This window comes from Pseudonaja textilis, chromosome 3, assembly GCF_049901715.1.
Source record: "Pseudonaja textilis isolate UNSWEBS1 chromosome 3, rPseTex1.2, whole genome shotgun sequence".
NCBI classification, from domain to species: domain Eukaryota; kingdom Metazoa; phylum Chordata; class Lepidosauria; order Squamata; family Elapidae; genus Pseudonaja; species Pseudonaja textilis.
The window spans coordinates 73,749,275-73,763,813 of NC_141992.1; the positions used below are offsets into that span (position 1 = coordinate 73,749,275).

The 14,539-nt window shown below is 36.1% G+C and overlaps 1 protein-coding gene across 2 annotated transcripts in view; it reads left to right on the top strand.

Moving 5' to 3' along the window:
• The window catches only part of PRKACB (protein kinase cAMP-activated catalytic subunit beta), a 69,107-nt gene that overhangs the window by 10,609 nt on the left and 43,959 nt on the right, over window positions 1–14,539 (top strand). The window contains exon 1 of one of the 2 annotated variants that reach the window (XM_087930095.1): window positions 13,727–13,980. The exons of the other annotated variant lie outside the window; for it this stretch is intronic. Coding sequence (XP_087786221.1) covers window positions 13,794–13,980 — 187 coding nt within the window. The 5' untranslated portion in view covers window positions 13,727–13,793. Of the gene's footprint in view, window positions 1–13,726; window positions 13,981–14,539 lie in introns of those variants that run through there. 2 annotated transcript variants of the gene reach the window in all.

Genomic DNA, 14,539 nt, shown 5'->3' on the forward strand with positions numbered 1-14,539 from the left:
CTCTACCCAAATAGAATATTTAGACTTTAGAGCATTTGCATGCTACATTCTCACTACCCCGTTTGGTACCATCGGGGAGCAGAAGCAGAGGAGGAAAAGAACAAGGAATTAGGAGTCCATTGTATAGTTTCCCACCTCAAAGTGTGTGTATGGTGGGTATGCCACACATAATTTCTAGTCTTTTTCAAAGCTACCAACTGACACATTTCTTTGTAAACCATTCTGGTCCTGAATAATGCCACGATTGATAGTATCCAAGGCTCTTAAGAAATCAGAGAGCCAGGATGGATGCACCATGCCCATCCTGAGCTGGTCACAGACCACCAGTAAGCACTACACATACCACCTCAATACTATACCCCAGTCTAAATCCTAGTTGGAGATGATCCAGATTGCCTGCTTTTTCCATGGCTCTCTGAAGTTGGAGGCTGGCTGTTTTCTCAACAACTTTCCCTAAAAGGGGATGATTGGAGATTGGATAAAAATTGTCCATTTCAGTTGGTTCCAAGGTAGGTCTCTTGAAAACAGGCTGTGCCATTCCATCTCTCAAAGAAGCATTTACTACAGTACTGCATCATCTATCCATATGTTCATTTCTTTGAGCCTTAACCAACCAAGAAAAGCATGGATCACATATATTAATGACAGGGAACTGCTGAAAATTACTTGTTTTCTATCGGCAAAGTTCAGATTGGATGCAGTGTCACTTACATTTATGTTTGTCATATTTGAATACTACAGAGTATTTTTCAAAGCTCCTCAGATACCACTAATGGGTTACAGAGAAGTTAATGTTGTTCTATAAGTAGTTCGAATAGAATGGTTAGTTTTAAATTTATACTATTTATACACTTCATATTCAATTTGCAGCAACCTCCAAGCAGCCATCCTCAAAAGATATTTTAGGCTGTAACTCCTAAAACAGTAAAACTGAAAACATATTTAAAGAGTGCCAGAATGAGAATATTTTGCTAAACATTCTTGGTACATTCATAATCCGTAGTTTTGCAGAATTTTATATTCTTGGCAGCCTAAAATTCTTTATTCCTATATTTAGCAATTCATAAGCAGGGCTTCTGGCTGCTTTCGAATTGATGAATTCACAGAATTAAAAGGGGGTGTGACATTAATTTTAGGCTTACACATTTGAACAAATTCTAAGAAGCATTAACTTTGAAAATATAAATATATAACTTGGTCATTTTCCATAAAGAAAGGAGCAAGTATAATTTTTAATTTGGTTCCCTTTATCTAGTTTTAGATAACAAATAGATAACAAATTGTTCTCTAGTTTTAGAGAACAAATCAGTATTTTAAGTAATATTTATGTAGAAATACTAAAAATCCAAATGGGTTCATAAACTTTTAAACACCACTGTAATAGGCTAGTTAAATTTGTCCTTTGTTTTATAGTTGCCAACAGCTTTCTGGGATAGGTATATTTAAATAATCACTTGAAGTTCAAATTTCTAAAAATTTAAAGAATTTTATTGGCCAATAAAATATTTAGGATTCATTTACTGACTAGTGCTCCAAAAGTTGCTGGCTCCTTCTCTACAATTGGAAAGATACAAATTCCAAACCATTAGTCCACATTATGGTAAAGGCTAAACTGGTCATTCAAATACAGGATAACCCCACATTAAGCTATCTCTAACTATATTTACATTTCATGGCTTGTTATGGCTGGAAAAGGACACTAGCATCACTGTATTCACTGAATAAAAAGGGCATCTGCAGGATTACATTCTTTTGTCAAAATGATGAGTATGGTGCCACATCTCAAACTCCACCTCTTGGATATATATGCCAATTAGATTGACCTGCTTGGACTCCCACTGCAGGCATTCACTGTTGCATTACAAGCAAAAGCAGAACTATTCTGACTCTTGTGTTGCCAGTATGCTGAAAGCCATGTTTCCAAACAATCATGTTGCATGTTACATATCGTGGTCAATGATCTAAAGTTTCTAGAAGATAGTTTTTCCTAAAGCATGTACGAAAACAAAATTAATACTATTCTAATTTAAGTTCACTAATATTCACTGTATTGCATTAAAAAGTTAAACAATCTCAAGTCCCACCACTATGTGTGTAGCATATACCAGTATTAAGTTTCCTTGATTTAATTATTGAAACACTTTATTTTAGCTTTATTGTGCAAGACAAAATTTGTGCCAGCTTGTAGCACAGTAAGGAAAAAAGAGATGCCTCATAACTTTCATCTAACAAAGTTTGGAGAGAATACTACCAGCGGCTTTTAGAAGTTTATTTTTTATATTCATGCTATGTAGGGGAGAACATAAATCTAACAAAATGGAGACTACACCTTTTCCCGATTACCAACCCCATCATTTGACATCACCAGTATTACATCCAGTTTATCTCTTTGTCTAATCCTATCACACCCAAATTGACTCACTCTGTCCCCAGCCAAAACTTCTGCAAGCCATCTAGACTAAAGAATAGAAACTTCTGTTGAGGTAATTCCCCGTTAGGAGAATGAGTGTACACAGGGAGATGTAATGAGAGTGGTAAGGAATAATATACAACCAGCACACAGGTGCACTGTATACTAAAGTGTAGGTTTTTACTTCCAGTAAAGAGTTAAGCAAAGTCCAACAAGCAGTCCAAGTCATACACGGTTATAGCAGTCAGTTTTCAGTCCAGGGATAATCCAAATATCAAAAGTCCAGTATCAAAAACAATTCAGTAATAGACTCACATCAATCCAAGAATAACGATGATCAGCAACAGTCAATAGGGAAATGTAGGAACGGCAACACTCTCAGAAACCAGGTTTCTAGCTCCATCTTATGGCCATTTGAGGAACCACACCCAATTACAATTTTAGCATTCCCTTAAAGAGACAGTATTAAAATGTTTATCCTGGTTTATATATTTCCAACCCAACTGTTAGGTGACTTACATTCCTAACATTCTCCCCTTTGGGTAGGACAATATATACAACCTTACATTCTAAGTTCATAATCCTCACAGCAAGCCTTATGCTTTACAGAGCCTTGGGCTTTCGTAAAATGATCTGTGATGTTATTTTTTGACATACAGTATTCCAGCTTAATGATCCTACTTTGCACACATTGTCTCACATTTAAATATCTTAAATCTGTGTGTTTTGTTCTTGTCTTAACAGCAAGATTGGAAGCATCTGTATTCCTGATTGGTTATCTTCATAAACAACAATAGATTGGTTATCTTCATAAACAACAATTGTTGTTTATGAAGATAACCAATTTACGATATGGGAATTGTTACATCAATTCCCATATTAATCAATAGTTGCTTATAATAAACTAATGTACATAATAAAGACAAACATGAGAATTCAGCCTCTATTGTTGATAAACTTAAATGTTTCTGTCGAATAGACCTCCATCCAATCAACACCTTTCCTAATAATACTACAGTACCTGATGTAGATTTACGTGTATTTATGTCTGTAGCAAAACTTGCATCGGCATTTGCAGTTAGACTTAGTTAATCTTTAGGCTCCAAATATAATGCATAATGCATTGTTTCAGATATCTTAACACACGTGTAGCAGCTTGCCAGTGCGTTTCAGTTGGCTCAGCATTGAACCTCGCTAATTGGTTAACACAGTATGCTATATCTGGCCATGACCAATTACTAAGGTAAGATAAACTACCAATAAAGGACTGATAAATGTTCTTATCAAAACAGGACTTTGAACATCACTGTGGCTAAACTCCTGGCTCATCGGTGTTTTAGCCAGTTTACAAAGTTCCATTTTAAAACTTTTTAGTAATTGGTTAATTTTATCTGCCTGTGAGATTTTGTATCCTCCCCTAGTTTTATCTATTTTTAAACCAAGATAATGTTTAATTTCACCTAACTGTTTTATCTTAAATTTCTTTTCTAATAGTGAAATTATCTCAGTAGCTTCTTGTTCAGTTTTGGTGATTAATGCTATGTCATCAGTAAACAATAGGCAACAATGAAGTTACACCATTACTTTCTCTTTTGAACAAACATGGATCAGCCATGCCAGCTACAAAACCTATTGTAGTTAATTCCTCAACTATACACTGGTTCCACTCATATCCTGATTGCTTTAAGCCATAAAGGCTCTTTTTCAATTCTCCAGCCATCAGTTGTATTAACGTTTTTGAGATCTAAACATTTCTTTATATAGTGTGTTGCAACGGTGCATGCAGATATGCTGTCTCTATATCTAAATGATTTATAATGTATTTCTCCTTAGCTCCCCACACTAATGCTACTCGTAATTTAGTAGCTTTCAGACTAGGTGCAAACAGCTCATCGTAGTCGTTTGCTGTCTGATTGAACCCTTGTGCTACTAACCTGGCTTTATGGGTCACAGTCCCATCCACACCTGCCTTAAGTTTATAAACCCATTTACATCCTATGGCATGTTTACCAGATGGTAACTTAACATTTTCGTATACTTCCAACTTTTCTAAAGATTACAGTTCCTTATCCATTGCTTCTTGCCAAGCAGCCTGTTCCTTAGCAGGATACAGTTTTAGTTCATTAAAGTTATTTGGAACTGTATTCACTTGGCATACAACACTAGCCTGATATCTATCAGGTGGTCGTGTTACTCGGGTTGAACATCTCGGTAATACAGAGCTTACTTGTGGACACTCCTGTTCCACCAGCTCCTGTTCTTCTACCTCCTCCTGTGCCTGTTCTGCTACTTCCTCCTGTGCCTGTTCTTCCTCTTTAATGGCTATTCGTGGTTTACTTATATCATCTTTAGGGACTATTTGGGTGTCAATAATAACATCATTGCTGGATTCCTGTTCCAGTTTGTGCCACCCAACATGCTCAATAAATTTAGTACTAGCACTACAGTAAACTTGAGCTGTGCCTGGATCCCAATATCTAAACGATCTATGGTTGGCCTCATAACTTACGAAAAATAATTTTCTAGCTCTATGTTGCCCTTTTAGTCTTACTTGTGGGGGAATATGCATCCATGCTGGAGCTCCAAATGTATGTAGATAGTTTAAATTTGGCTTTCTGCATGCCAACGAGTGAATGGCAATTCTCCAGTTGTTGTGTTAACTACATTGTTTAACACATGATTGCTACACATTATGGCTTGACTCCATAGTGTTTTAGGCAAACCTGAGTCAGATAACTTAGCGTGAGCCATAGCTTGTAACGTTTGCCCTCTTTGTTCTATAAACGAGTTATGTTGTGGTCGGTAAGGTGCAGAACGTTTATGCTCGACACCAACCAATTTTAACATAGTTTGGAATCTCTTGTTAATAAACTCAGTCCCGTTATCAGTAACTAAAGTAATTACTTTACTTCTCATTTTTCTCTCAGCAAATCTTAGCCAGTTAAAGAAATGTTGGAATGTTTCTGTTTTGTTTTTCATTAAATAGCAGAAACCATACCTTGAGTAATGGTCCTTTATACTCAAAACATAGCAGGCACCTCCCAAACTAGGTTTCTTAGGACCAATTATGTCAGCAAACACAACCACTAAAGGTTCTTTGGTCTTAAACCCATTCAGTCTGTTTGCAGGAGTAACCTTGCTTTTCTCCTGGCTACAGGCATTACAGTTTAAATACTTGCTACAGGGTTTTAATTTTACTCTCTCTGACAATTCAACAGTTTGCTTCAGCATTTTGAAATTTATGTGCCCCAGATATCTATGTAGTAAATGTATACATTCGTCATGTGGCTTAACATTGTTATAAACCGAGTTAGCCATCTTCAACTGGTCATCATGTATCTCATATAAATCATTCTCTAATGTAGCAGTAACACTTTTACCCTCTTCCTCTATTATACAGTTATCTCCCCTAAAGGTTACTACATAACCAATATTAACTAAAGCCCTTACTGATAACAAATTAAATTTCAGTTTAGGTACATATAACATAGTTAATTGCTCATTTATATATGAACAATATGCAGTACCTTCATCAGACACTTTCATCTTCCATCCATTTGCCAATGATACATGTTGCTTACTCGTGGACATCGTTACAAACCTCTCTCTATTTCTAGTAATACACTGCGATGCTCCACTATCAACAACTCACAAATCATGGTTTATAGTTGAATTGCTAGACATAGCTAAACTAACATTCTTCTTAGCCTTCTGGTGATTACCAGTATTCTGTCATTTTCCCTGCTTACAGAATTTAGCTATATGTCCCCTAGCCCCACAAGAAAAACATTTCCTAAGAGTATAGGCAGTTGAACACAAATCCTCTTCTTGTGGTTGGTTCTTTCTCAGTTGGTCCCTATCCAGCTGTTTTCTTGCCTCTTCTAACAACCTTCCAGTTATGTCAGTCAATGTCAGTTTATCTCTGGTCAGGACTTCCGGTGAAGATACATAATCATCATAACTTTCATCCAATGAGGAAAGAATGATGTAAACTTGATGCAGCTCTGAAAATATCAGTTCCTTTTCATGTAGCTCTTGAAAAGTTCTTTTCATGAAGTTTAAATGAGCTAACATATCTCCACCTTTCAGAAGACGTGCTCTAAATAGTTTACATGTAAGATGTATGCGTGCATCTACACTGTCACGAACATAAATCCTCTTCAAATTCTCCCAACACCTAGCAGCAGACTCTTCTCCACGAATATGGACTAGCTGCTGGTCACCCAGTGTCCAATTATACAAAGAGCTCGTTCGTTGTTCCGTTTAAAGTCAGCTAACTTCTTGGCATCATCTTCATCATCTGGATCCCAAGCATTTACATCCGGTGGATCCTGAACTGCATTCCATAACCCTTCTCTACGCAGAAGTAGACTGCACTTCATAGACCAGGAAACATAGTTTGTTCCATCCAACCAGATTATCAGTGGTAGACTTGTTGAAGTGTCTTGTGCCATCTTTATCAGGATAGTAACCCACAATTAAACAGTAAACAGCTGTCTGTATACGGTACTGTGCATTCAAACCAACTCTCAGTTATCTGAGCCTGGTATGGCCTGGGCCCATAACCAGTGTTGAGATAATTCCCCGTTAGGAGAATGAGTGCATACAGGGAGACGTAATGAGAGTGGTGAGGAATAACACACAACCAGCACACAGATACACTGTATAGTAAAACGTAGGTTTTTACTTCCAGTAAATGGTTAAGCAAAGTCCAACAAGCAGTCCAAGTCATACACGGTTATAGCAGTCAATTTTCAGTCCAGGGATAATCCAAATATCAAAAGTCCAGTATCAAAAACAATTCAGTAATTATTTAATACACTCACATCAATCCAAGAATAATGATGATCAGCAACAGTCAATAGGGAAATGCAGGAACGGTAACACTCTCGGAAACCAGGTTTCTGGCTCCATCTTATGGCCGCTTGAGGAACCACACCCAATTACAATTTTAGCATTCCCTTAAAGAGACAGTATTAAAATGTTTATCCTGGTTTATACAGTATATTTCCAACCCAACTGTTAGGTGACTTACATTCCTAACAGCTTCCTCCCAGCACAGCCCATGGGTAGTCCTAATATGAGAGACATAGCATAGTATAAGGTAGGAAACCCCAGTGTTTTATGCTCAATCAGCCTGATTGCCTCAGCATTCTATCTTCTTAACAGTGGACTCCCTCAGCGGAAAGTGCTGCTGCCATTCAGAAAGGCTCATTTCTCCTAGTAAAAACAACCTCCAGAACACTATCAAGGAACTACTTAGATTCCCCTAACTGTTCAGCAAGAAAAATTGATCCTTAAAATTTCCCGCCTTACAGCCCTCAACTCCTGTAAAAACATATTTGCTTTTCCGGGTCCCTCTTAAACAGACACTTAATTATCCCTAAATGTGAATGAAATTGGAGGAAAGACATTATGCTCCTTCAATGGTTTCCACAAATGTTTCCCGTGCCAGAAGGCTCTGAAATAGATAATTTATTTATCTATTTATTTATTTGCTTTCTGTCTTTTGAAAGGATCTGGGTAATTAACAGAAACACTACCAAACAATTCCCTCCAGATAATAAATAAGCTCCAATTGTCCTTCCCTATGCTATTCCAGAGACAAAGAAAATTATAATCCAACAACAGCCTTTCATCAGAGATGATTACATTGCTGGGTTGAGAAATTGAGTTATCAATTATATATTTTTTTAAAAAATACTGTTGACAATATTCACTGTCTTACTGCTATTTTAGAAGTTTGAAGCAAAGTAGGATAGAAATATATTATTTTTATTCTGCCCTTGTTATTTTTATAAATAACTCAAAGGCCATGAACATGTGCAATGCTCATATTTTCCCATAACAATAAAGCTGTGAGGTGGGTTGAACTGAGAGATTGACTGGCCTAAAGTCACCCAGCCAACTTTCAAGGCTAAGATAGGACTAAAACTCCTAGTGTCATGGTTTCTAGTCTATGCCTTAATCACTAGACAAAAACAGGTTCTTATATATTAATAATATTAATTCTTATATTAATTTTAGAAATATTTCTAATATATTTATAACCATTTAATTATTTTAAAAGTGTATACATTTTTTATTTATATACTCTGTATTACTTTAGATTATTTAACATGTTTCCATACAAGTAGGTATGGAAAAAACCCAAATCAGAGACTAATATTTAGTATATCATTTTAAAGTAGAATTTGTCCCTTTGCTATAAAAAGATTCACTAGTTTAATGTGTGCTGCTTGGGCTGCATTTTAATATTTCAACAATAGGTGCCAGTAGTTATCTTCTGAATTTAAAATAGAAATGTGATCAAGGCTGTCATAGCAACAACTTCCTCTTAGCATTGTTATTTATAGAAGTGCTGTTGCTTCTTTTCTTTTTTTTTAGATTGTCAAGCTAAAGAAAGACTGACTAAACAGCTTTTTATAAAGTCTTAAGAATATCAATAAACCTCAGTCCTTGACTGATTTTAAACTTTGTGCATTGTATTTCAGCTGCTATGTTGTAATCAGGAATCCAAGCATTTCAGCATAATTACTAAGATGCTATATTGCTCTTCTGAAAACCTCCAGTTAGGAGGTTCCTACTAACTATAATGAACTGAAATTGTATCCTGCTAAGGATCAAGCTGCTTGGCAGGAAGAAATGGATAAGGAACTGAAATCCTTACAAACGTTGGAGGTATATGAAAATGTCAGGTTACCACCAGGTGAGCATTCCATAGGGTGTAAGTGGATTTATAAAATTAAGACAGGTGTGGATGGGATTGTTACCCATAAAGCCAGGTTAGTAGCACAAGCGTTCAATCAGTCAGCTAATGACTACGATGAGGTGTTTGCACCTAGTCTGAAGGCTACCACATTACGAGCAGCATTAGTGTGGGCCGCTAAGAACAAATACATAATAAACCATTTAGATGTGGGGACAGCATATCTACATGTACCATTACAACATACTATATATTTAAAGAATCCTTTTGAGATAAAAACTGATAACAAAACTGATTGCTGGAGATTATGGCTTGAAGCAATTAGGCTATGAATGGAACCAGTGCATAGTGGAGGAATTAACTACGATAGGTTTTGTAGCTGCCATGACTGATCCATGTTTATTCAAAAAAGAAGGTGATGGTATAATTTCATTGTTGCCTATTGTTTACTGATGACATAGCATTAATCACTAAAACCGAGAAAAAAGCTACTGGGATTATTTCACTGTTAGAGAAGAAATTTAAAATGAAACAGGTGAGATTAAACAGTATCTTGGTTTGAAAATAGATAAAACTAAGGGAGGCTATAAAATCTCACAGGCAGATAAAATTAACCAGTTACTGAAGAACTTTAAAATGGAACATTGTAAACCGGCTAAAACACCAATGAGCCAGGAGTTTAGCTACAATGATGTACAAAGTCCTGTTTTTGATAAAGATATTTATCAATCATTAATTGGTAGCTTATCCTGTCTTAGTAATTGGTCTAGGCCAGACATAGCATATACTTTCAAGCAATTAGCCAGGTTTAATGCTTAGCCTACTGAAAGGCACTGGCAAGCTGCTAAGCATGTGTTGAGATATCTTAAACAAACGATGCATTATGCATTATATTTGGAGCCTAACTTAACTTAACTGCATATGCTGATGCAAGTTTCGCTACAGACGTACCTACATGTAAATCAATGTCAGGTACTGTAGTGTTATTAGGAAAGGTGTTAATTGGATGGCGGTCCATTCGACAAAAACATCTAAGCTTATCAACAATGGAGGCTGAATTCTCATGTTTATCTCTATTATGTACAGAGTTAGTATGTTATAAACAACTAATGACAGACATGGGAATTAATGTAAGTGAATCTATAGTTGTATATGAAGACAACCAATCAGCAATTCAGATGGCTTCCAATCTTGTAAAGACAAGATCAAAACATACTGATCTATGATATCTGAATGTGAGACAATGTGTTCAAAGTAAAATGATTAAACTTGGAGTACTGCATGTCTGAAAATAACATTGAAGATCATTTCACAAAAGCCCAAGGCACTGTAAAACATAGGCTTGCTGTGAGGAATATGGACTTAAACTGTAAGGTTTTATATATTGTCCTACCCAAAGGGGAGAATGTTAGGAATGATAGTCACCTAACAGTTCAGTTGGCAATATACAAACCAGGATAGTTATTTAATACTGTTGTATCTTTAAAAGAGTGCTGTAATTGTGATTGGCTGAGGTTCCTCTGACTGCCATAAGATGGAGCCAGAAACCTGGTTTGTTCTCTTCTTGCATTTTCCCTATTGCCTTTTGCCTGATCGTTGTTCTGCTTGGATTGCTGTGAGTCTTGCAAACTGTTAGCAAACTCCGTTTACTGAACTTTGTTTATGATACTGGACTTCGTTTTTGGATTATCCCTGGACTGATTGTATTGAATACTACCTGCTTTAACCGTGTATGATTTGGACTGTTTTGTTGGACTTCGTTTATCCATTTACAGGAAGTAAAACCTACATTTTACTATTCAGTGTATCTATACACTGGTTGTGTGTTATTCCTCACCATGTTTCCCTGAGTGCACTAATTCTCCTAACGGGGAATACCTCAACACCTCCCCTTCCTGTGTAATACTGTAGGCAACTTTTGAAGTATCCCTTGTTTCAAAAAAAATTAATATTCAATAATTAATGTGAATAGACATGAATGGACATGTGCACCTAAATAACAACTGAAGGATTTGTTTGGATCTCAACCACAGTAAAGTTGATTGATCTTAGATGTGCCATTACAGTTAATGAATAAGATATGCACAGTTTGTTACAGTTTGATTGATTGTGTGCAATCAAGTCAGTGCTAATTCTTAGTGACCACATAGATATATGATGATTTGTGCCTAGCCTGGTGTTTCAGATCTTCCAGCAGTACACCCACCATTGTTGCTATTCAGCCTCCCTTTTTATTGATCCTCCTCTTTTCTTTCCACCCACCTTTCCCAGTATTATAGACTACTTCAGAGAGATTGGTCTTCGTATAATGCTTCTGAAGTATGTTAAATTGAGTCTAGTCATTTGGGCCTCAGGTGGGAATTCTGGATTGATATGTTCAGTGATTCATTTATTTGTTCTCTTTGTGATCTCCATAATAATTCAAAAAGGTATTCTCTATCGTATTCTTCTCTAATATCATAGTTCAAAAGCATCAACACTAGTTCTATTTTGCTTCTATAGGTTTCCTTTCCATATATTCCCATATCTCTGTAATAGAAATTCAGATTATTTATTTGTTTGTTTATACATTCATTCATTCATTCACTCATTCGATCAATTTCTGAGGCAAGTTTTTTTTTGATATTAAGGAGATATTGAAAGTGATTTTACATGTTTCTTAAAGTCAGTTTTTTTTCCATTCCAATATCTATGGAACCATAGGCAGTGGAGAAACATAAAGAAGGAACCTAGAGAAATGGACTAGGAATATCAATGCTGTTCTTTTACATCAATTGCATCTATAGGAGAAGCATCCACTGTGTGCACTGACATCTCTTTAAACCAAATGTGTTTCTATTCCAGAATCACACACTAATAATGGAGGGCTGTTATAAAGACCTTGGAAAGATATACCAGCATTAAGGAATTGCTGACGGGTACTATATAAGTGGATAAATAATAAGCATAATTTGTAATGAGTGGATAATAAGTGTAGCAGCAGACCTTGTGCTAATGCAGTACCTGTTCATTCAAGTAGTTATTTTCAAGCATCTGAAAAAGAATACTATCTGTTGAGGTAATTCCCCATTAGGAGACATAGTGAGAATAGTGTTGAATAATACACACACAGCACACAGATACACTGTACAGTAAATGTAGGTTTTTACTTCCAATAAACATTTTAGCAAAGTTCAAGATAAGCAGTCCAAGTCATTCACAGTTAAGGCAGTTAGTGTTCAGTTCAGGGATAATCCAAATATCAAAGTCCAGTATCAAAAAACAGTTCGGTAACAGACTTACATCAACGATCAGTAACAGTCATTAGATGGAACGGCAAAACTCTTTCCAACAGAAGAAACAGACTCACTGAGACTCTCTTCTGAGACTAAACAACCCAGGTTTCTGGCTCCATCTTATGGCCATTTGCGGAACCACACCCAATTACAGTTTTAGTATTCTCTTAAAGGCATAGTATTAAAATGTCTGTCCTAGTTTATATATTTCCAACCCAAATAACTGTTAGGTTACTTATATTCCTAACACTATCACTTTAAGGAGTTGACTCATTAAAATTCATGCATTTTTAAAGCAGCTACATTTTTTAGCCTATAAAAAAGTTGAGTCTTATTTTCACGAATAGCAAAGAGGAACTGTGCTTGCCTTTGTGTGGAATCTGAAGTGATTCTATTATTTTTTTTAGAGCAGGCACAGCCCTATACCAGTAGATATAACAGAATTTTGAATACCAATTTATGCATTCAGAACAGTGTAGAAACTAACATGCATAGAGTATATTGCCTTAACATCATTAAGAGCATAAATAGCTTTGAAATAAGGCATAACACTATATTTAAAGCTATGCATGCTGTATATGTGGGATGTTGTTTTTTCATGGATTGTTTTTATACTCAGACAAATCTTATCAAAGTTAGTATTGTTATAGATTCAAGGCTTTAAAAACACACGAGTGTATGAAATAAAAAGTAATTTTTTCAAAGTTGTGCACTCACCTGCCAGGAATGCTTGTTCTTTCTCTGACTGCTATCTGTTCATTACTGCCAATTGTAAAGCACCTGGATAAATGTGAAAAGTGAGATAAATTATGAACCTTCAGTATCTATATATACAATGGAACAATGCAGATCTCAGCAGCATAACTCTTTAGAACAAGGAAGGAGATCTGCCAAGGATTTTGTACTATAATTACTATCTGTGTGCACACTCTGCAACCTGCAAATCAGTTTTAGAAAAGTAGATTTGACCTGCAATTGTTTTCAGATGCTTTCCTTGATGTTGACATACTATAGAAATTGTTATTCAAATATTTTTTGAAAATTTCTCCATTCTCAATAAATTACCCAGAATTTAGATTTTCTTGCTTACTGCTTGTGTGTATAGTGGACTTTCATGATCTAGTTTTTAGCATTCTTGGACTTGTTCTCATATTATTCTTACTTGGAAAGAGAAAATTAACAAGCAAACAGGACAAATATTTTACTAGTCATCATCTTCAACTGGGATGAAGTGGCTTTTGCTGAGAATAGCCCTTAAAGTTTGGTTTTATATTAACAGGAAACAGAAAACTGTTGTGGTTTAGCTCACTGCATACAGGAAGTGTGACACATTCATAGTCTTTGGCTTCCGTGTTCAGAATTAGAATTTGCTTTTAACTTACATCTTATATGCATAAAAATGGCCACCCAAAGGGAGTCACAGGGCAGCCCAGGTACCGGGACAGCTAATGCTTTGCAGAGGCTAGAAGGGTTTGCGAACAGACTTTTTCATAGGCACTCCAAGGGCTCTGCAAGTGAATTGAAAGTAACGGCGGAAAATGGATCTTCAGACATGTCTGAACTTACTGCACTGTGGGAAAAATCAAGTAAGTGTGTCCAGGTTCTTTGGTTTGAAACTGAAGACTTTGAAATATTACCTGATAAGTAAAGGAAAATGCTGAGAGCTAAACTGCTAAATTAAATGATTGGCAGGTTGATTCAGGGCTGTGGCTCTTTTTCTTCAGCAGTTGCAAGTGGCTTGCAGCACATACCATCAGCCAGTTTTCTTTTGTTGATTTATTGCCATGCAGACTGTTCCATCTGCTTAAATATGTATTTTTTCATCATTTAAAATAAGTCTTTTAAAGCAAAAAATGGTAGTATAAAATTAATAACTCTTGTCATACCTACAAATGAAATAGAAGAATAAGATGTGCCAGATGTTATCAGACAGCTAAGAAAGGCATCTGATGAGGATAGACAGGGGGCCTCAGGTGCATAGACTGATAGAATGTGGAGGAAGATGGCTAGTACATGAAGGCATTAGAACTGAAAATATCTTTTCTAAAAGTACTCAAAATTCTTGGATGTGTTGTTGCTGTCATAAAGTTGCTAACCATGTTTGGGATATGTGAGCAAGGGTGTGTTTAGTGACTGAGGCTAGGA